Source organism: Anser brachyrhynchus (genome assembly GCF_964034855.1).
Source record: "Anser brachyrhynchus genome assembly, chromosome: 13".
In the NCBI taxonomy this organism is placed as follows: Eukaryota; Metazoa; Chordata; class Aves; order Anseriformes; family Anatidae; genus Anser; species Anser brachyrhynchus.
The window spans coordinates 9,980,162-10,002,401 of NC_137708.1; the positions used below are offsets into that span (position 1 = coordinate 9,980,162).

Genomic DNA, 22,240 nt, shown 5'->3' on the forward strand with positions numbered 1-22,240 from the left:
TGTGCTGCTGGTGCTGGGGGGGGGGAGAAAAGGGGCTGGGGGTGGAGGGGGCTGGCTGGGCCACGGCCCCCCGGGGCCGGGAGCACTGTTACTCAGCATCGGGCACTTTGCGGCGGGGCCCCGACCTCCCTCGCTCCTCCTTATTTATGTCAATAAACGTGCTGAGAGGTAGCCGGGCCCGGCGGCGGCGGCGAGCTCGGCAGGACCGCTTCCTCCTCCCCGTGCCTGCGGCGGCGCCAGCCGGGGCTGGGCTGCGCCGTGCCCGGCTCGGGGCGGGCGGCGATGCGCGGTGCGGCCGTGCCACCTAGCGCCGGCACCGGGGAGCGACACCGGGCCGGGGGGGTTGGGGGGAGCGGCGGGGACACCGGACCGGGCGGGCCCGGGGGCTGCAGCTACCCGTGCGGAGGAGGCCGGCGGAGCCCCGGCCCGGTGTCGGGGGGGGGGGGGCTGGCGGGGCGCTCCCGGAGGCGGTGCCGGCGGCGGGGGTGGGAAGGGGGTGGCGGGGGCGGCTCCGGTTCCCGCTGGGCGGGGCAGGCGGCGCGGCCGCTCCCGGGCTGGCACCGAGCGGAGCGGCCGCCGGTCGCGGCGGAGCGATGATCCGCAGGGAAGGTAAGGAGCGCCCTGCCCTGCCCTGCCCCGCCGTGCCCTGCCCTGCCCGCCGCACCGGGCACCGCGGCTCAACAAGTGGGCGCCCCGCCGCTACCGGAGAGCTGCGCCCCCCGGGGCTTCGTCCTGGCGCCGCCGGGGCTCGGGGAGCGTGGCCGCGGGGTGCTGAGCGCCGCACCCCGGGGTGCTGCGGGAGAGGGGCGCGGGGGGGGGGGGGGACGAGGAGGAGGAGGAGGGACGCTGCCGGTCGGCGCGGGGTGCGCCCCGAGGCAGGGCGAGGGGAGCCCCCGGCACCGGCTGCTCCTTCCTGGGGGTGCAGGAGGGGCCGGGGCTGCCCCCCCCCCCCCCGGGTTTGGGGTGCGGGGTCACCCCGCTCCCGTCCCGCGTCTCCCGCTGCTCCTGCACGGCACGGGCCGGGGCGGGATGTTCGGGGCGGGCTCCCGGTCCGTGTCCTGCCGGGGTGGCCCCGGTTCTCCTCCTGCCTCTTCAGCCTCTGCCGATAAGGTGAGGAATGACCAGGCGAAGATGACTCAACCCGGCTCGCAGGAGGCTGGGCACTTTGCGGAGCTGCCGCCTGCTCCTGCGGAGAAGGAAGCGCTTGGTGCTAGCACGGGGCCGGGACGCCCGTAACGCCCGTAACAACGCCCGATGAAGCCGGAGGGCTGGGAAGCGGGAAGTCCCTGCTTTTCCCAAAGCCGGCGTGGAGCCCGGCTCTGAGCAGGGGCGACTCGCACTTCCCCAGCCTCCTTTCTCTTCTCCTCCCGCGTTGAGTCAGTGTGGGCTGGTGGCACGGGCGAGCCCCCTTTCCCTTTCAGGAGTCGGGAGGAGAGCCCGTCGGGGCGAGCCGGGGCGGCAGGTGGCACGCGCCCTGCCAGACACAGGCCCCCTTGTCTGGTGACCTGAATTCCCTGCCGAGAGCCCTGGGACAAGCAGGCCATCCTTTCTGCATGAGTTCCTGGGTCAAGAGATGAGCCCCTGACAGTGGCGGGATGCCTCCCCCGCCTCCTCGCACAGACGCCCTTTGTCTGCGGGCCGACGGCGTGACAAAGGGAAATATTCAGTGGCAGGGCCAGGACGGGCTCAAGGTCCGTGGGAGCTCCCCACCCATCCGATATGGGTCCCATCTGGGGCTGGCGCTGGATTTTGCCCGGCTATGGAACTGAGCTCGGCAGCTCCGCACGTCTGCCCAGAGAAGCATGGGGCCACCCAGGCACGGGGAGATCACAGCTCTGCTACTTTGGGTCCGAAATTGTCCCACGGCTATGGTGAGCCCAGTCTTCACAGCAGCCTCCTGCTCCCCTCCCGGCCAGCATCCCTCCTTCCCTCTTCCTTCCCTGCTGTGTCTCCTGCTGACCCAAGGCTGCTCGCTGCCTGGAGCAATTCTCACACCTTGCCCTGTAAAGTTTTTCTGCTCGTGGAGCTGAGCTGTTTGCAACATCTTGTGAACGGGGCAGCTGCAGCTGCACTCATCTTTGCTACGGCCATCTAGCCCCTCGTGGGAGAGTGTGCAGCACCTCGTGGTAATGCTAGCAGCCCTGTGCAAGGGAGATGTGTCTGTCTCCTGAACAGCTTTTCTGCCTGGCTGGGAGGTAGCAGTGGTGCTCAGGCTGCCTGCAGGGACATCAGCACAGGTCTAGCTCTGATTTTCAGGGTCAAGGAAGGCCAGCATGCAGGATGAGCTCCCTTACAGTCCCTGTCTGCCCCTTCTCCATGGCTGCTCTGCAGCTCACAACAGGGTTAGCTGCACTCACACATTTAACTGGTGTGCCTGGGGTTTGCCAGATGTAAAAATAGTGAGAGAACTCTTGCAGGTATGTGTAGAAGGCTGCTTTGGTGGCTCTCCAACTCTTTTAAATCCAGAGCTAAAAGACAATTGAGGTATTACCTAGATGAGCTCTTTGCACCACTCCGAGGGCGCACTCGAGCCTTCCTTGAGGATGTCTGTCTATCTTTCAGCATTAATGCCTTGTTACTCCTGTGTTGCCTCTACAGACACCGAAAAGGCAGTGGAAATCCTTACAAGATACCAAAGCACCCTGCTGTCCCCAGAGGAACAGGAGTTAAAAGCCTCCATCGGAAAGATCTCGCACATCTTCCAAAGTGAACTATTCCAGGCTCTGCTGGGTGAGCCCCTTTGTTTTGTTCTCTGGGGCTTTGTGGTCAGTGGGTGCTGCTGGTGGCCTGATCCTGCGTGGGTGCGTGGCACTGACCGGGCTGGGTGCGTCCTGCACAAGCACCTGGGTGCCTGTAATGCCGGGGGCCTGGACTGCGTCTCCCCTCCGGGGCTTGGGCAGGAGGTAGAGGGAACAGGGGCTGCAATCGCTGGCTGTTCGTAGTGTGAACAGGATTCCTCAGGCAGGAGACTGTGTCAAGGGGTAAAGCCTTCTCCATCCTATCCAGCACCTCTGATCTATCCAGCACCTGCTAAAGGATGCTGCGATGCCCTAAGCGTGCCCTGTGTGTGCAGACAGAACGTGTCTGCAGCTCCTACTGGGTTTGCAGCCCTGCTGCCGTCCAAGGACACCCTGGCGGCTGGCCCCCATTCCTTCCTGCACCCCTCAGCCTGATTTCAACCTGCCACTTCCCATTCTTGCTGCTGACCCGAAAGAAAACTGGATCTTCTTACCTCTGGGAGAGAATCCGCGTGTGCCCAGCTCCTTGCAGCATAGGATGGCCTGTCCGTGCTCAGCCCACGAATGCTGTTGAGCAACGTGCTGTGTGGGCACCTTCGTTTCATTTGAGACGTGGACGTGATGATGAGGCTTGTCCTTTACCTGGGACCAAAAACGCAGTTGGGAGTACGGTGTAGCTCTCTCCATGTGGATTTAGGCAAACACAGCTGGACTCTCATCAGGGAACACAGCTCCTCTGTGCAAAGCGCAGCTGTCTTTCTGAATGATGCCATTTGAAAACCCGCTTTCTTCATGAAGGTCTTTTTTTTTCTTAAAATGGAAGATCCAATGTGTTTGGGTTCAAAAGTCGCTTGAATCCACTCTGCCAGAGCAGACCAATTCCTAGCTGGGTGATATCAAACACAAATGTGTGGTGGGCACAAATTTTGGACGTAATCCCATTTACAGAGGATCTGACATGCCGAGAGGTGCAGGAACTCCTGCTCAGCTCCTCTCCTCACTCCTGCTTGCTGCAGGCTCGGGGGAAACGTGTGCAGCCCTGGAGGTTTCCATCCCAGGCCTCCTGCAGAAAAGCCAGGATTGCCTTTCCGACCTTGCTCACACTGACAAACCCCAAACCAGCCCAACCCCTGTGTCTGCCTCGCGTGCTCCCCCAGCCCGGCTCCGGCTGATAGGAAGGCAGCAGTGCAGCTCTCACAAAGCGCGGGGCTGTTTATGTTAGGACAAAAGTGGCACGGAAAGAACAGACCTGGAAGGAGCAGGTCCGTGCACATGGAGCCAGCTGCACGTTGCACGCTGGCGTGCAGGGAGGGAGGTGGCACGGGCTGCTCAGCAATGCTGTAAGCCGCTGTCCCAGTGTCCTGTCAACACTGGCACAAGGGAGTGTCACTTGATTGCTGGTGACCTTTTTAACTGGTTTAACAGGATATTAGTTCCTGTGCAACAGCAAGTTTTCTCTCGATGTGTTTACCAAACCGGGAATTTGCATTAATTACTTCCGCCCCCTTCCCCGGAGTGTGTGTTTGTGAATTCCTTGGCCCTGCACGGTGCTGTGTCCAGCTGCGTGGTGGCCGTGCCCGCACAGCTGGCGCATGCCAGGCTTCTTCGGTGTCCCTGCCGGGGCACGGTGACAGGTGGTGCTGGCTTGCTCCCGGAGGGTGGAGCGCTTCCATTTTATCTGCTTTTCACCCACCCTTTTCCCAGTGGGCTGCTGTGTCTCTGTCTGAAGTTTGCTCGGAGCCGGAGGGCTGGGTCGGGGTGTTTCCGAGGCAGGCTTGCAGGGTGTGCCGGCTCTGACTTGCGCCCGTGCTCCTCTTCACACAGCAGCAGGTGCTGGCTGCAGACTGCTCTCAGCTACAGAGCTCCATCCACTTCCATGGTGTCAGCAGCACGTGCCGGCTTTTTTTTGACCCCTAGAGAAGGCAAATGCATGAGGCTGGTACCTGCTCGTCCTCAGACATACACCGAGTTTGAGCACCAGAATGCATTAAGCAGTAGTAGAACTGCTGGAAGTGCTAAACGTCATGGAGCTTTACATGTTGTTCCACATGAAAGATGCAAGGGATGTGGCTTCTCATGCGCTTTTTTAGGAGTAAGCTGTTTTGTGGACTCCAGAAACCCCAACCTGCCCAGCTCCGGGAGCGGATCCGCTGGGACGTTCAGGTGGAGCATGCCTCGTGCCAGGGCTGGATGTCCCGCTCGCTGCGAACATGCCAGTGTCGCTTTGCCCATACACCACTTTCTGCCAGACTCCTCGGAGTACACACAGCACAGCCCCTTACATCCCTGTGACCGCCGTGCAGGACCCGATCACCCTCCCTTGAGCACTTGGGCACGCTGACCCTGGCGGGACGGATCCTGCCCCAGCAGGGTCTCAACGCAGTGCAGGGCAAGCAATGCGGGAGCTGCTTTGTGCTGGAATGCACCAACCACAGCACAAAAGAAATTCCTTGGCTGCGCAAGCTTCACTGGTTCCCTCCTCCCGGCCTCTCTGAGCGCGTTCGAGGCCGCAGAGCCAAGCTCGTGACTCGCAGGGAAGCCTCCTGGCAAGAGGGTGCTGAGCCTGGGGTCAGGAGCAGCCGCAGCTGGGCTGAAAGGGGCCCTTGTGCCCTTTGCTGCTGGGGAAGCTGGGTGGACAGGCACAGCTTGTGCGTGCTTGGCCACCCCATCCACCAGCAGCCGAAAGGGCAGCTCCTCCCGAAATCCCTCCAGGGCTTGGTGCTGGTCCATGGCTGAGCAGTCGCTGGCACGGCTGCTGCTGGATGCTGTCCCCCTGCTGCGTGGGCCCCCAGCCCTCCCCCTGCGTCCAGGAGAAGCCCACCGCTGGGGTTTCTCCTCCGGGGGGAAGCTGACCTCTTCTGTGCCAGCAGCTGTCCCTCGGATGCAGGTGCTATGGAAATGTTTAATGACATTTATTTGATGCGTTAACCCCAGGAGGAAATTGTTAAAGTCTAATCTCTGTTCATCTGCGTGCGTCTTGAGTTACTCTTCCTTATTAGATCTAGAATGGATTTACACTTTCACCAAAGAGAAACCAGCCTGTAAGACAGAGCACGCAGCATGGCTTTTGCAGGCACGCCGTCTTCTTACTGAGCCTTTTCGGGTAGCACCGCTCTTGGAGTATGCAGTTGAAGCAAACTTGTGTGCAACTTGTGATGCACGAAGAAATAAAGGAAATGAGCATATATTTAAATAAGCATTAATGACACAGGCACACACAACCTAAAACATCCTTCTGTCGCTGCTGTGCCCTTTGCTACCCGAACCCCAGCTGCTGATCCCAGTGGACTCCTCCGATGCCTGGTGCCAGCAGCAGTTCCCTCTCCTGGCAAATGCCTGCAGTGGGCTGGGGGCTCGGAGGTGGTGTGGCTGCTCCCCAGGACATCCTCCCTGCATCCCGGGCTCCTCAGCAGCCTGGCTGCCCGAGGCCACGTTCCTGCAGCAGGCGGGCGACGAAGGAGGCTGCCAGCAGCGGTGCACCCCTGCGACGGGGCCGTTCAAATCCTGTTTTCGTTTGCGTGAAGCTGTGTGCATTCCAAGGGTAAGCCGCGCAGCGAGGAGCTCGTGGTATCCCGTTACGCAATGACTATTTTTATGAGCAGGGGGAGAGATGTTTGTGCACTAAAACAAAGTCCCGACTGTCTGGCTGCGCGACGAGTGCTCGCTGTGACCTCACGGCTGATTAATGATGGCTTTGGGGGCTGCTGGCGGTGTTTTCGGCACCAGTGGAGACGCACCTGGTGCGTGGCGGGTGGCCCTGGGGACTCCAGCCCCTCCTGATGTTGCCAGCTGCCCAGTTTCTAACGGGGCACAGAACAGAGCCTGGTGACGATGCAGCCTGAAGCAGAAGCTCCAGAAGTATTACTGAGCCTGGGCAGTGAGACGGTGCTGCCCGGACAAGGGCTCCCAGCAGGCACAAAGCTGCGCAGCGGGTGGAGTGGATTTATAGCAGCGTTTTCCCCGCAGCCAGGAGGTAACCAGGAAGTGCCCAGGAGCAGGGCGATGGAGGATCGATGCTGTTCTTCTTCTCATCTGCAACGTGGACGCACTGCTGCAGCAAACGGGCACGTGGTGAAGCCAGGGAGAGGACGGGGATTTCTGTATGGGGTGTAATCCTGCTTTGTGAAACCCTCCTTGGCAAACAGCCTTGGACAGTGCTCAGCATGTCCCTGCCTACGGGCTGCTGCACCTGTTTTGTTGTTTTTCTATTAGTTATTTATTTCCCTGGGGTCCTGCGTAGTTCTGGGCACTGGGATAGCTCTTCTGAGCACTGCTCAGCCCTGTGCTGAGCACTGGTGCTGGGCTTTGCCTGGGGTTTGCTCTCCCGACGGGAGAGGCGTGCACAGAGCAGGGTTTGCTATGGCTGAGGCAGATTTCTGCACTACACGAGCACGTGCGCTGTTGCGCAAAGCCTGGGGACAGCAAGGCAAGAGGCCCTCAGCACTCTTGGTACTTTCTAAGCTCAAGGGAGTGAATTTAGGTTATTATTCTGCCCAGCCTTGCTCCCTGTACAGCCCCCAGTGCAACTCTGCTCGCATGTTCTCCGCTGTGACAAACAGCCCTGTTTTCCTGCTCCTGTTTCCTGTCTTATGACTTTTGTCCATCCACATCTCCCCTCTCTTCCCATGGCAGCGGGGTTTCTTGCAGGGGACCCTTGCCAAGCACCAGGTTTCCTTTGGAAATCTTATTAAATGTGCATTCAGTAAGTACCCCTTGAGCCGAGAGCTTCTGGCTGCCCTCAGGGCCGCCTGCAGAACTGGTGCTCTCCAGGCTCCTCTGCAGTGGACTCAGAAAATGAATTTGGTTTTCCTGCTGTGGCTTTTCCCCTTCCAAGTGCTTGTTTACACTGCAGTCACTTTTTGGCCCTGCAGCCTCCTACCGGCTTCCTGTCTCCCATGTGCCTGAAGGGATTTATTACTTTTTCATGCCTTGTACTAAGCATTTACCAAACTCTCTTGGCTGACCCCTTGGAGCTTTACATTTAACCTGGCAGCATTTACCATCCTTTCTGCTTTTCTCATTTGGACACAGCTTAAGCCGTTTAGGAAAATGCCTTCTCCCTTTTAGTAGCCTCCCTCCCCTGCAGTCCAGCCGTGCTTTCCTCCGTTTTGCCTTTACAACATCCTCCGGGCCGGCGCTGCGCGTTGGCTCTGATGTCTCGGTGTGGTGCCTCTAAATAGGCTCGCTGCTTCCCACCGTCTTTGTTACCCCTTTCGGTTTCTTTTTAAAGAGCTTCTCGCTTCTTATGCAGTTCCCCTTCTGAAATCAAACACTTCTGCCGTAGTCGTGTGAGCTTTTGCTCTTCCTACAGAGATTCTGAACCTTGTGGTCAGAGCCCAGCCGGACTCCGGAGCGGCCTGGGCGGGAGGAGCTGGGGCTGCTGAGCGCAGCGGGGGCTTCAGTGGGAAGGAGCAAGGACCGGTGCAGCCCTGCTGCTTCCTGCAGTCCCCTGTGGGTGACCAGGAGAGACTAAAGCACTCTCGGCAGGGGTAGGAGGGGGTCCAGGCACCCACGTCCTCTCTGGAGCCACCCCCGGGGCAGTGGCTGTCCCACTGCCGCCCCATAACTGTCTCCGGAGCAGCGGGGCTGGGACGTCCCGTTCTCACACCTCTCTCCAGAGCCCCTGTGTTTTATAGCGACAGGCCAAGGTGAGGATTTCTGCTTGTGGCACTCTGGTTGCATCGTGCCAGGTGGAAAGAGGGAATTTATCAGGGAAGGAGCAGGAGGTAACGCAGTGGCAGCTGTCAGCTTCAGAGCCTGTACGTCCTGGACCCGGTGTCTGGTGCCCTGTGACCGCACTCTGGGGGCAGAGCCGGTGGGCACAGACACGGCACCCCTTGCAGGGTCAGGCCGCCTGCCCGGTCCTGTGAACATTTCTCACGCTGTTTTGCAGATATCCACGAATTCTACGACTTCACGCTGCGCTCTGCACCCCTGCAGCCTCCCGGCCCGGACGCGCGTTGCGGCACAGCCCGGCAGCAGCATGGGGCCGGCAAGCCCGGCTCCTCAGACACCCCCAGGGAGCCCCAAAATCTCCCCGAGGTAAGAGTCCCTCCGGCACGATGCTGTGGGGCCGGACTCTGCCCCCCTGCACCAGGGGACAGGCTGGGCACCAGCTCCCATGCCCGCAGCATGCAGGCAGCCGATGCCTGCCGAGCACCACAGCCCAGCCAGCTCACGCCACAGAGCGATTCCACACCTCCTCTGTTGTAGCTTGTCTCAATAATTAGGCAACATCTCTGGTTCAGAAGTGTTAATTGAATTATTCCTAATGCAAGGAGCTTTAGCTCCAGCTCAGCTTCCTGTTCTGATGCGTTCTCCCATGGACACGTTGGGACTGTCTGATCTAGCCGCCTCGCAGGCAGCTTTTGATGACTGAAGTAGGTTGGGCCTTTTAAGTTTCTTTTTTTTAGGATTTTTTCTGGCTCTCAGATAACTTCCATGTCTCTTGTTTGCGTTCTCTTTAATTTCCAACAGCCTTTAAAAAGATAATGGCAGCAGGCAGGGAGGCAGCAGTTGAGCAGTAGGGTCTGAGTTACCTCAAAGGCATGAAGGCAAACCAGATTGCCTCGTGAGAGCAGGGGCAATTTTGCCTTTCCAGGCTCTGCTCCCCGCGCAGCTCTGCTCTGTTGATTGCTGCCTCGCACCTTGCTGAGGGATGCTGTGGGATGCCTCTGTGCTGGGGGTACGGGAACATTTGTGAGAGTCATCTGGTGATCAACAGCAAGAACAGGGGGGGGCAAAAATGCCAACAATCAGTGCAGGAGATATCCGTCCCTCTGACTCAGGAACCATTTGAGCCCCATTTTTTCTTGAGCCCTTCACACTGATGGTCTTCTCTTTAAAGGCAAAACTCCAGATGTAGTCTATTGTTAGGGATCAGTTTTCAGTGGAATTATACCTTATTTCTGGAGCAACAGGCAGTGAGATCCCATTTTCTTCTCATGGGTCTCTTGCAGCCCCAGTCTCTGCAGACAGGCCAGCCCGTCAGGCCCTGAGGGATGTGATGGTCAATAAGGGCATTTAAAAATCCATGTGGAAACAAGTGGGAATCCAGCAGCAGGCTGGAGGGATGCTGCAGCGCTGTGCCCTGCTCGCAGGGGATGCCTCCTGCACTGAGCGAGCTGCAGAGCAAAGCAGCAAGGTTTTGCTTTGGCCGAACACAGCCCGAGCACATGGACACCATCAAATCCCTTCTCCAAAAAATACGTATTGATGCATCCCGTGTTGGCGGAACATCTGTGCAGAAGAAAAGCAGCAGGGAGTTGCCCCTGGCCAGCTGCGTGATGCAGCCCTGCCGTCCCCCCTGCCCGCAAGCTTCTGTTGTCCCCTGCAGTGACCCCGACGCCCATCCGGAAGCAGTGGGGGAGATGTGGGTGCATCCAGCCCGCCCTACCCACCCGTGTCCCCCACCTCGTTTCAGGAGCCAGCCGAGGACGGTGAGCGGAGGCTGCCCGTGGCCACCTGCAGGACGCCGGGGACCCCTCCGCGGCTGGTGAGGGTGACGGCCCGCAGGACGGAGGCACCGACCAGTGTCTGCAGCCTGGTGCTGGGCTCCCGCAGCGCCCTGCCCCAGGTGAGCCCCCGCACCGCGTCCCACCCGGCCGGCGGCTGCCACCGCGGGGACAGCACCGGGGCCGCGTGCCCGTAGCACCGCGGGACGGTGCCGGGGAGGTGCTCCCCTCGCCGGGGCTGGCGGTGTTTCCTCGGGCAGTTCCCATCGTGCTGGCGGTGCTCAGGCTGGGAAACGTAGCGGCGACCCGCGCCTGGCCGCACGGCTCCGAAAACATCCCTTTGTGCTAGCGCTAGTGTGGTCCGGTGGCAGCCCGCCGTGTTCGGAGGGCAGATGGATATGGCACGGGGATAGAAGCTGCGTGGGATGGAAATCCACCCAGCCCTGTCTCTCTTGCCCCCCAGCTCTGGCACTCTCCCACCTCGCAGATTTCCAAATTTTTCTCCAAGATCTTAAATGGCAGGTCCATTCCTCAGCATACCAGGAGCTTTTCTCCGCTGTCTATTTACCTGCAAACGCCGTCTGTTCGGATGTGCATCGTAAATCTCAGCTTCCTCCTGGTGCGAGTACATCGTCTGGGCTACGCATCTGATGCTAGTTTTAGGGACGAGTGAAGGGCAAAATGCGCTCTGAGCCTTTTGGGAGGGATGAAGTGGCCGTGATGGATGGAGTTTACCGCAGATATAAAATAATATGAAAACGTTGTTTTCCTTGGCATAGTTTGAAACAATGCTTGTTTGCTAGGTCGGATTCTTCTTCCAAAATATTTTAAAGATGAAAATGACACTGCTTCTTTTCTCACCTTTTTAAATGTTTCCCTTCTTGTTCTAGACTACAATAAAATGGGTAATGCCCCATTTTTTCCTTACTGTTTAATTTCTCCTTTTCCTCCTGCTACTCTCTACATTTTCAAACATTCACCAAGTCTTTACCAGTGGTGGGAGGGTGGGACTGTGGTTGGATGAAGACGACAGGAGGACGGGAGCAGTTCGGATCCGCTCGGACGCCGGTCGGCAGCGGGAGGGAACAAAGGAGAGGTGCAGGGGCCAAAGCTAGGAGCCTCCCTCGCAGAGACAACGGGCTGCGAGAGAGAGAGAACGAGCCAAATGGTGGCTCTGAAAAGAAGTGTTTTTACAGATTTCGGGAAAAGGTTGCTTCGGAAAAGAGCGTATTTTTAAAATTAAGCAATTGGAATAAATTCCTGGGCTGCACCTGCGGACATGGGGCAGGCCCGGGGCAAAAACCCACAAGGGGCAGGAGCCTGATCAGCCACCGGTCAGCCTGCGGATTTCAGGGGGTTTCTTCCTCAGTGCCCCAGGCTGTGGAGTTCGGGTCTCTTGCATCCAGCCCCACGTCTGCCTGAGTTGCAGTGTTTCCTTCAGTAAACGACACCTAGCCTCAGCTTTGGGACTTCACACGATGGGGAATCCGCTGTGGGGAATCTATAGCCTGGTTGTCCTGGTGGTTATTTACCTTTTCCATTAAAAACCTGCACTTTGCTGCCAGCCTGGATTTCTCTTGGTTTAGCTCCCAGCCCCAGGAGATCTTGCTGCCTTTGTTTGCTAGGATAAAGGGCCGCTGCGATCAGAAACGTTCCCAACATGCAGGTATTTATAGCTGCGTCTGAGTTCCCTCTTAACTTTCCCTTAGATAAACTAAACAGATTGGCTTCTTCACTCTCTCAGTGTGAGGCAGGTTGTTCCAGCCCTGAAATAATTCCTGTCATTCTTTTCTGAAGCTTTGTTATTTTCAGCCTCCTCCTTTCCTATCCTGTATCAGTACGGGTCAGGAGCAGGCGCTGGGTGCTGGTGCCTCCAGCCAAGGATCTCTCACCTGCAGCCTCGTCCGTCCCGGAGGATTCCCATGTGCAGAGCAGGGACCTGGAGGGATAAACCTTTGGGACGGTGGCCTTTGGTGCTGGGCTTGGCCCTGCCTGTACTCAGCTTGTAGTCCTGCCTGAAACTCAGCTTTGTGCGCGGCGTGGGGCGGCTTTCCTGGAAACCGGGGCCAAGCTGTGCTGGAGAGCTGCGGGCTCGAGGGCTGCTCCTCTCTGGGCGCTGCTGAGCCAGGATGCGGGCGGTTTGACGTGGAGGTGAGCCCGTTCCCTCAGCTGTCGTCGTCGGAACGAGCTCGTCACTGAAAGCACGCTTTGTCCTGGTGGAGCAGGACAGCGGCGGGCCCCGCGTGAGTGACCCAGACCACGAAGTGAGGGCAGCAGTGCCTGGGGGCAGGCTGGGCCACCGGACCGCAGCGCGGGCTCCTGCTTCGCATCCGCGCCTTCGTGCTGAGGATGTCTCGGCTCCTGCCCAGCGCCGCCTTGGGTCTTGGCTCTCAACAGCCCCAGCGTGCAGGATGTCTTCGGGGCTGGTTAACCCCCCGCACCGCACTCCTGCCCAGCTCCGTAGGGACTTCCCGTTCCCCAGCTTTTGGTGTGAGCTTTTTGCCACGGACATTCCCAAAGCGGGTTGCAGGAAAACACTTAAGTTGGCAAAGGGCATTCAGAGGAACCAGGGAAGCAGCTATAATAGGTGATGTTTGATGATAGGGCAGGTGGGCACCAGCTGCAGGGCAGAGCAGCTCACCCCGGTGCTATCAGCCCAGGAACAAGAGCTGTAGCGGACACCCTGCCACTGATAAAAGGCGGAGAGATTAACTGGCTTGTCCTGCCTGAAGTAAGTGCAATTCTCTTATCGCATCCATCAGTGTAAATGAGTTTTCTGTTGTCCTGGCTTTGTCCTCTCCCCTGCCTGCAGCTCTCCCCGGCGGCGATGGCAGAGCAAAAGCCACCGTAACCTGCTTTAGCCGGGAAGACGCTCAAGAAACAAATTGCCTGTCTGCACAAATGCTTCCAGGAACAGGAAATTTTCTGTCTGCTGGCAAGGCTGCACGTGCACTCGGAGTAGCCCTGCAGCGTGCAAATGGCTGCTGCTCAGGAAGCGGGACCGGCACATATAGCACCAGCGTGGTTCCTGACGGTGAGGCTCAGGGCGCTGAAAGCATCCCTCAGTGGAAAAGTGGGTGTTCAGCCTGCTAAGGGGCTCAGCCAGCTGAAATGCCCTGCTGAAGCCCTCGGAGGCACAATCACGCGTGAGCTGAGGGCTTCATGGGGTTTTATCAGCCAAATCCTCCATTTCAACCTTTCTCTGAGCTCCGCGGTTGCTTTAGCAGGGCTCCTCAGGGCTTGCGGGTGCCTGCTGGGGGAAGATCCATGAAGCTGCTCCTGCGGCCGGTGCTGCTCGCCTGCGCCCGGAGGGTGGCAGGAAGGCTTCATCCCTCTGAAAACCCCGTCCTCATCCCCCCCGCTGCGGGGAGCAGAGAGCAGCCAGCTGGAGAGATGAATTCACGAGGAACAATACCGCTGATGAGCAGAAACTCTGCGCCTGCGAGGAAGCGCTGCTCTTCCCCTGCCATCCCCTCCTGCCTCCCGGCACAGCTCCGGAGCTGCTCTGACTTCATCTCTGTCATGGTGCCAGCGCTGTGCCGCCCCTCCTGCAGCCGCCTGCCCTGCGTCCCTCCTTCCCCGCATCGCTGAGCGCCGCGGCTCTGCCCTTGCTCATCCCAACAGCCGCCGCTGAGCACCAGCAGATCTTAGCGTGACGGGGAGAGAGAGCACACGGGAGAGGCTGCTTCAGTAAACAGACGTGCCTTGTGTGCTTCTGCAGTGCCAGGGGATGGGGAAACTCACTGGTAGAGCGTGCTGCTGCTCCCCCAGGCTGGGGGTGCAGGGGGTGCTGCGGAGCCTGCCTGCAGCGTGCTGGGTGCGGGCTGCACTTTGCCGCTGCTGGGCTGAGGCCAAAAACATCCCCTTCCCTCCTTACGTCCAGGGAGGACGTGGCTCTGCAGAAATGCCCCTGCCGGCTGTTAGCAGCCCTCCCTGCTGCCGTTGCCACTGCAGAAGAGGCATCTGTCCGCTCTGACCTGCGGCTCGGGTGCCAGAAAGGTTCATGGAGCTCCCCAGGGGCTTTGGCAGAGAAAGGCAGGCTGTACCACCAGCATGGCGACCGGCTGTCTGGTTCCCCTCTCCTTCTCTTGAGAGCTTTTTCCTGCCTCCCAATTTCCCGTTGGCCAAAGATAAGGATGTTCCCGTGCTCTGCGCCTTTGCTGGCAGGCGCAGCTGCTGCTGCAGTGGCTCAGGGCACCTGCAGGGCTGGGGTGAGACCAGCAGATGCTGTGGCTGCAGAAAAGCCCACTGCAAGCTCCCCGCTGCCATAGCTGTAGCCCCACAGCTCTTCATTTCCTCTGCAAGGTGTGCAGAGGGAAAGGGAGCCAGGCTGCCCGGCTCCGGCCAGGGCATGCCTGAACGCAGGTGGGTGTCTGACAATTAATGCGTCCCCTCCCCGTTCTGAGAATAACATTTAATTTTAGGAGAAGCAGAGAAGAAAAGCAGCAGCCCAGAGGCCCCGGAGGTGAGCTTTGGATTCTCAGCTTAGTTGCTCTCCAGCAGTTTTGTGGTTCAGCATTGCAGACGCAGCCTCGAAAGCCAAAGCACTGAGGCCAAGAGGATGTCTGCCTGCTGTAACTCGCTCCGACTGAGCCGTACGTCAGCCTGTACAGCACGGACACCCAGCTGGGCATCTGGCTGCCTGCATCGCGAGGATGCTGCTGTGCGAAGGGGATTTCGGCGAGCGCTGTGTCAGTGAGAGCTGTCACTTCGGTGGACGTTTTGGGGTTGAATGGCCTCGGCTTTACTAGAGGCTCTTGCTATTCCTGCTGCTGAGATGAACCAGGAGATGCGTAGACCTCAGTTCTCCCAACTCAATATACAGCTCCAGTGAAGGATGAAGAAGCTGGTGGAGCCACCAGCCTGTCAACCAAAGGGTCATGCGCAGCCACCTGTTCCTACTCTATTCGGGGACTTTCTGTCTAAAACCAGTAGCAAAAGGAAGATCCTCATCAGGCTCCGAGGCTTTTCTGGCTCCACAGCGTCGGAAAGCCCTGCTGGAGAAAGGGCTGTTGGTCTGGACGTTCGTTCAAGTCATTGTCACTGATTTGGGGTTACTTTGTTTGGTGATGGTGCAAGCATGTGCGGTGGTGGGGACTGTCCCACAGATGGCCACCCAGACAAGCCTGGAGTCCGTCCTCCTTTCACATTCGTGTTCCAGCTTCATTTACACCCTTCTGGTGCACGTCTGCTGTCCCAGAAGAGCGGGGCTGCTGTGGTTATTTGTACACCGAGAGTCACGCTTTTCCAGGGTTTAATGCAGAGCTCTGAAAGCAAGAACTGAGACCGTTCACCGGCATCTTTGTGGGATGGGGACTAAAGGGGCCAGCCCCCTCAGTGCCTTGGCCAGGACCTCCCTGACCACTGCGCTCTCCCTGTTGGTTTGCTCATCGAGTTCCCAAAACGAGCTGGTGCACCCCGCCGCGGGACCCACAGCAGCACCCAGGTCCCCGCTGTGCAGGAGGTGATGCTGTGGGGTGAAGTACCGCGTTACTGCTGGAGCCCACCTCCCGCAGCACAAAGCAGCCAGGAGCTTGGAAGGGATCCCGGTGGTGCTGCGCCGCCTCCTTGCCCCCACCCTGCTTTGCTCTGCCGCCCTCCTGCTCTCTTCTGCCTGCTCCCCCGCCAAGCCCCAGGTGCACGCACATCGTGCCTTGCAGCGGCGGCTTTTGCGCCAGAGTAATTTGGATTATAGGACAGGTGCTTGCACAATGGAGCAAAATCCTGCTCCGAGGCAAGCGCAGGGGGTCTGTGACCCACGGAGGAGCCTGCAGCGGGGGATATGCCACCCCAATCCCAGCCCGCCTGCACTCCGCTCCCCCTTGCAGCCTCCCCAGTCTCTCAGGAGGCTGATGACAAATCTCCTGGGTGCCTTTCTGCAAAACAAACGGGCTCTCCTCTCCATTTTTTTTTAGAGGAACAAACCAAGCTTGAACGCGGAGCCTGGCAGGCCAGCTGCTTTCTATCTGGAACGCTGGAGCTGGGGGAACGTCGCTGCATCTTAATGGCGTCGGGCTGGACGGAAATCAGGATTCTGGTGGCAGAGGCAGCACCAGCGCTGTTATAAATAGAGCAGCCATGATAACTGCTCACGAGGGTTTTTAGTCTTTAGGATTTGGAGGATCAGCCCTGAGCTACGCTGAGAGATCCATTATCCTTGGCTTTTGTAGGAATTAGGGGAATCTGCAGGGGAACGAGGGCAGTGGATGAGCGCAGGTTTGGGAATTGTCCCTCGCGTGAGTCTGAGTGTGAACCTGTTTTAAAGGAGCTCTGCTACATGCTGCTGCCTCTGGCTTTGCTCTGCTCTCTCTGAGGCGGTTGGACCACGCATGGCTGCGGTGACACGAGCGTTTCAGTCAACCCGGCGCCCCGCTGGGGGAAAGCAAGGATTCGCTCCGGCGCCCGTTGTAGCCATGCAGCCTGCACGCACACAGCACCGTGCGAGAACTTGGCTGGCGTCGCGCCTAAGAAATGATTCCAAGCACTGGGATTCGGGCAAAGGACCTCTGCGCTCTGTGGCCTAGATAGCTGTTGGAGCTGGCACCGCCCCGGTGTGCCGGTGCCCAAAGCAGTGGCCTGCAGAGCATCGTTCCTGGCCGGCATTGCTTCCCCAGCCCCACAGCCAGGCGCTCACCTGCGCGTGTCCAGAGCAGGGCTCGGGGCTGCCAGGACCACGGCAGTGTCCTGCCAAACACCTCCCCGCTTTTCAAGGTAATTCTGAGAGCAGGTCACTTCGCAGCCGGGTTCCAGCAGGCTGCACGAGGGTTTGCAGAGAGGAACGGAGGAGAGAACTGCACTGCGGTGCTGGGGGAGGCACAGGCTGGTCCTGGGGCCGGTTTCACTGCTGAAACCGGGGCGCGCTGTGCCCGCTGCACCATGGGCATGCTGCAGCCCCCTGTTGTGCTCCAGGTCCTTCTCCCTGGGCCAGTTGTGTCGCCGTGTCCCACCCTGCAGCGGCAGATTTTGCAAGCTGAGGCTCGCGTGGTGTTCTTGCAGGGAGATTTTGCGCGCGTCGGCGTTGTGCTGCTGCAGGGGAGCACCCGCGGCACTGCCTTGGTGCACAACAGGAGTGTGGGAAGAGGAAACCGCTCTCCCCGTTGCCTGCCCTTGCCATGCCGTGGCCTGGTGGCAGAGCGCGTGGCTCGGCTGCCCTCCTGGTGAAACCGAGCCCGTCCGTGATGTCCCACTGATGGCCAGTGCCTGGGACCCGAGCAGTGCGTGTCCAAGCCTGAAGCCGTGGTGGGGGCAGCGGCACTGTCACCCCTCCAGGTCTCCTGTCACCCCGGCCTTGTGCCGCCGGTGTGTCAGCCCTGTAGGTGTGTCTGTGCCTCTGCCAGGCCGAGGTGAGCGTCCTGCCTGCCCCGCGGGTGGGCGCACACCTGAAGGTCACCTCAGGGCTTGGGAAACGCAGCTTTCTGCTCTCGCCGCGCGGGCGGCGGAGGGGAAGGGCTGGCGGTGTCACTGCGCCTTTAAGAGAGGGCCGGGAGTCGGCTGCGGCCCTGCGGCGCGCCCGCTGATTGGCCGAGCGGGGGGCAGGCGGGCGCGGGGCGGGGGCAGCCATTCAGAAATTCCGAGCGGCGCTTGCTCCCTTAAAGGGGACGCGGCAGTGTCCGGAGGGAAGGCCAGCGCCGAGGGGGCGGCCGCCTCGCGTCCGGGGCGGGTGGCTCCGGGGGCCGCCGGCTCCCCAGGGACATCAGCGGGCTGCTGCCCCGCGGAGGGGGTGGTCCTGCTTGGGGTGGTCACCGTGACCCCCTGGTCGCAGGGATGCTGCGCCTGCTGCGGGGCTCCAGCCAGCTCAGTCCTTCTCTGCGGGTGCGTGTGTCCGCCAAAAACCCCAAAAGCCGAAAACAAAAACCGAAGTCCGACCCGCTGGCACCCCGTGTGTCCCACCTGGCTGGGGCTGCACCGACCTGTGCAGGCGGGGGCTGCAGGAGGGGGGCTTTGTGGCCCGGGAGGGGCAGGTTGGAGCAGGGCTGCCGGTTCCAGAGAGAGAAGCGAGGACGCACTGAGCTCCCTGCTCGTCCTCCCGCGCAGGCTGGGAACAAACCTGGCTCCCTGCGCCCTGGGTGGGTGGAAAAGACCCTTTGGGCACGACTGTGTTGTCCTGGCTCTGAGCAGAGCGGTGCCAAGCCCTTGCAGCAGTCTCGGGGCCTTATGCAAGGAGTCATCAGGTTTCCCTCCTGCAAGGAGACAGAAGATTTCGAAGTACCTCTTTTCTCTGCCTCTGGCTCTGAGTTGTGAAGTTGTGCCCTCGCCACGTTCTCCAACTTTCCCTCTGCTCCATCAGCCACAAGTGTGCTCTGTGTAAGAGGAAGCAAGGCGCGCACAAGGACTGGGCACCCGCAGACCACGAGACGTGGCAGTGCCGTAATTGCCGTGCCAATGCAGCAACTGAGTCCTGTTAATGTTTAATCTGGAGTAAGGGCCTTTTCCCTGTATTTTATGGGCTTCCAGCTGTGCCTTTGGTGCTTAAAATCACGGCTTTGCTCTGACACGTCATTTCCCCAGTGGACATGTGCTGCGGAGCCCCCATAAAACCCCTGTGCTAGGAGCAGGAGCGTGGGCTTCAGGGCCAGGCAGGAGGCTCTGTCCCAGGTAGCTGGGGAGAGTGACTGTGGGCACCGCGAGGCCCTCGGTGAATCCACAACGCCTGCTGCAACTGCCTGCTGTTAAATAGAGCCCTGGGCTCCCCTCCATGTGGAGGGAGCTTAGGCTGTGCTGTAGGGACCTGCTGCAGATCTCCGCCAGGAAGCTGCAGTGCTCTGCTCCTCTGCCCCTTCCACACGCTGGGGAAGAGGTTTTGTTTGCTGGAATTGCAACTGCTGAGAGTAGGTCCTGGTGTTTACTGAAGAACCTTGTGCAGTTGCTGCCACGAGTGAGGATACGGGAACCGTGGCACTGGGCAACGTATCAGGGATCATTAATAGAATGAAAGTGGTTTTGCCCTGGAGGAGAATAATTTGTTTGGCAACTGCGCTGAGAGCGATTGGTCCCTTGGTATGCCCTGTTATTATTATCCTAACTGCGCTTTTCCCAGCGTGAATCGCTCCTGGTGGGGTGGGGAAGCAGCCTCAGCAGGAGGGATTTGCTCTCCTGCCCCTTCCTCTCCCCTATGGCAGTGCAAACCCTCCGTGGCTCACGGGACCCCGCCAGCCCCATTTGCTGCTCTCTGCGGCCCAGGCAGGGCGGTGCTGCAAGGTTTTCATTTGACAATCCACAGACATCGCAAATCCCTGCTGGAACTGGGTCTGGAGCCAACTGGCAGGGCTGGACCAAGTTTGTTTGGTTCTTCCCTTCGCTTCTTGTCTCCCTGTGACCTGCTCCCTCTGTGCCTTTACCTCCCATTGCTCCTTGTCCCCGCTGTCGGCCCTGTGGTTCGGATGTTGGGCAGATTTCTGCAGGTGCTTGCAGTCCAGCAAGGTACCTCTTATGCCAGACTGTTCCCAGCTTCCTCCTCATATATTAATTAGAAAAATGAGGCTTTCCCCACCTGCACCCAGGCCCCACACTAGCATATGGCCTTGGGGCAGTGGCAGCGCACCCCGCTCGCTGTCACGCAGGCACTGCTGGTGACCAAATCGCCCCCGCGAGAGCCAGCACCGCTTGGGCTAAAGGCATCTTCCATTCCTAGAAAGGCTACAAGTGCTACAGAACCCTCTGAAACAGCTCAAACCCCTTTCTTCAGACTGCCCTTGAAAGGCTGCTGAGGGAAGGATGCACCGTGCCTCACACTTGCCTTCCTCTTCCCGCAGGGCTTCATGTGAGAGGAAGGAAGCGCCAACAGGGGCTGAAATGCCGGCAACGCCAGATAAAACCTAGCTCCGTGCTGCCTTCGTGCCGTGTACATAGCACCATCTCCGGGGATTTCTTGATGCTTTGCAGAAATTAGCACCTGTAAAAAGAGCAGCTGCCAAAGCTGAATTTAAATAAGACGGGCAGGCTTCTGGTAGGAAGAGGCTAGAGGATCAGAGAGCGCTTGGTTTCCTTGAAATGCTTCCGTCGGTGAAGGCACCTGTCTGGAAACTAGCTCCCGGCTCCTTTAGCAGTGCTCAGTGCCCAGGTGAACAGGGCAAGACGTCCACAACTGCCTGAAAGCGTGGGGCACAGCTCGTGCCCCACGAGACCCAGGTGTGGGCGCACTGGGGCAGGCGCTTGCACCCCAGGGGTACGGCAGTGCCGCCCCCAGCAGCTGAGACGCAGACATGCACTGAGGGTAGCTTGGGCCAGGCACAGCCTGGATGCAGCTGGCACTGGCCTCCTTGTAAGCCTGAGAACGTGTCTCAAGCCCCACATGGTGTTAGGGAGTGCTGCAAGCAGGCAGCAACAGCCAGGGAATTTTCCCCTTTTAACTGGGGCTAGCAGACAGCACGTGTGGCTCACTGTAAATGAGGAGGAATTAAACAGCTCTCCCGGCAGGGACAGTGCAGAGGAGATGGAATGGGATGGGAGGGCTTTCAGGCAGGGATCTGCAAGTGGTGGGAAGCTGGGAAGGGCTTTGTGAGAGCAGCAGCGGGTGAGGCTCGAGGGCAGGAGGGAGCTCTCGGTTTGCGGGTGGTGATAGGGCACCCACAGACAAGCGGGTTGGGGGAAGAATGCCTGCTGCATGTACGGCTCTCCTGTCTGCAGGGGTGCCAGAGACTGACCAGGGAGAGCACCAGAGACCTTCCTTGTGAGGGGAACATTTCAGCCTGCCACGGGGGAAAAAAATCAAAAGCTTCTCTTGTTTATTCAGCTCCTTATTAAAGTGTTTTTCCCTAACAGGTCTTGTCCTTTGCTTTTGAACTTCTTCCTCCAAGTGAAAGCCCATATCCTGACCTGCCCTGACTGCAGGGCTGAGTGAAGGGAGACGTGTCTGGAGCGGGGCAGCTGTGAGCAGTCAGGGCTGCAAACACAGCACGTGCCCTGCCCTAGTGCTCTCCTCCCGCCCAGGTCTGCCTCTTCCAGACGTGGGCATCCCGCCTGGCCGTGGCCCAAAGACGGCTTTGGCAGAGGTTCACGGGGGCGGAGGGGGCCCTGGATCCGTGGTGAGGCTCCGCAGCCGAACTGGGCCATCTCTAGGGTGGGAACTGCGGTCAGAGGGAGGCGTGCAGCCGGGTCAGAGCAGTAATTAGCTGTCGTTGTGTTACAGACTCTGGGCATGTCTCTTTGATGCTGCTGTGCCTCAGATCTCAGTGTTGCAGGGTGGGAGATGGCAGGAGGCCAAGATGGACTTCATGTCCATTGATGTTCACGGAGGAGGTGCTGACTGCTTGTTTCTACAAGGGTTATTGCTCTGCTGTGGTGCATCACACCCCTTCCTCAGCTAAACTCCTGCCCCGGTCCCTCTAATCCTTCCCACCTCTACCCTCACTGCTGCCAGATGCCCTCTGTCCATCCTGGTCACCCCCAGCTGTCAAGGTGCAGCATCTCCCCAGCACAGGGACATCAGCCCAGCATCCTCCAGCACCACGTGCTCTGGGAGATGGCAAAAGGAGCAGCAGCAGATGTGTAGATTATCCTAATTGCTTAAAGCCTGAAGTGTAAAGTTCTCTATTAATTCCAACGCTGCACGCTTTCCTTCCACACAAAAACAGAAACCGTTTTTCATTGATGAAAATCACTCGGCACAGCCTCGCTTTGCTTGCAGGCATCCGATCCTTCTTTGCCTTACTGAGCTCTTGGTGGCTACAGTGTCCTGTGGCACTGGGCTCCACAGGTCCTTACGTGCAGCCGTTGGTTTCACCTTGCTGCATCTCCTGGTCACTGGGTCGGTGCCACAGTGTGCCCAGGTCCCGTAACTGCCTGTATGTCAGCGAGAGCCCCTGGGAGCAGCAGGGTGAGCCTCACCCGCAGACCTGCTTTCTGAGAGCTCGACAGACTTGCTTGTCTGGGGACATGATGGCTGTCCGAAACTTAGCGCCAGGGGAATTTCCGCGTGAGCCTGTTCGAGACACGGCACAGCTCCGTGTCATTAAGCACAGAGCAGCGCATGACTGTAGCGTCCGTCCTGCGACGGAGGTAACCTGAGCAGCCCAGAGGCAAGGAGGTGCAGCCGGTGCTGGAGAGGAC

General features: G+C 59.2%; 2 protein-coding genes across 10 annotated transcripts in view; both read left to right on the forward strand.

The window, feature by feature from the left end:
* Nucleotides 1–473: 473 nt before the first annotated feature.
* Nucleotides 474–22,240, forward strand: part of DLG3 (discs large MAGUK scaffold protein 3) — a 77,018-nt gene continuing 55,251 nt past the window's right edge. For 3 of the 9 annotated variants that reach the window (XM_080554524.1, XM_080554530.1, XM_080554531.1), the window contains exons 1-4: nucleotides 843–1,871; nucleotides 2,599–2,730; nucleotides 8,632–8,780; nucleotides 10,162–10,314. In XM_080554524.1, coding sequence (XP_080410650.1) covers nucleotides 1,760–1,871; nucleotides 2,599–2,730; nucleotides 8,632–8,780; nucleotides 10,162–10,314 — 546 coding nt within the window. In that variant the 5' untranslated portion in view covers nucleotides 843–1,759. The other 6 variants (XM_080554532.1, XM_080554536.1, XR_013939042.1 and 3 more) reach the window with 5 other exon arrangements.
* Nucleotides 16,910–20,950, forward strand: LOC308177370 (uncharacterized protein). Its single transcript, XM_080554554.1, has 2 exons — nucleotides 16,910–19,020; nucleotides 19,945–20,950. Exon 1 carries the CDS (start codon nucleotides 17,382–17,384, stop codon nucleotides 18,498–18,500), a length of 1,119 nt encoding a protein of 372 aa, XP_080410680.1. The 5' UTR covers nucleotides 16,910–17,381; the 3' UTR covers nucleotides 18,501–19,020; nucleotides 19,945–20,950.

What these genes read in the sequence shown, in the direction of transcription:
- LOC308177370 (XM_080554554.1), top strand. Translation starts at nt 17,382, where the DNA reads ATGGCCAGTGCCTGGGACCCGAGCAGTGCGTGTCCAAGCCTGAAGCCG.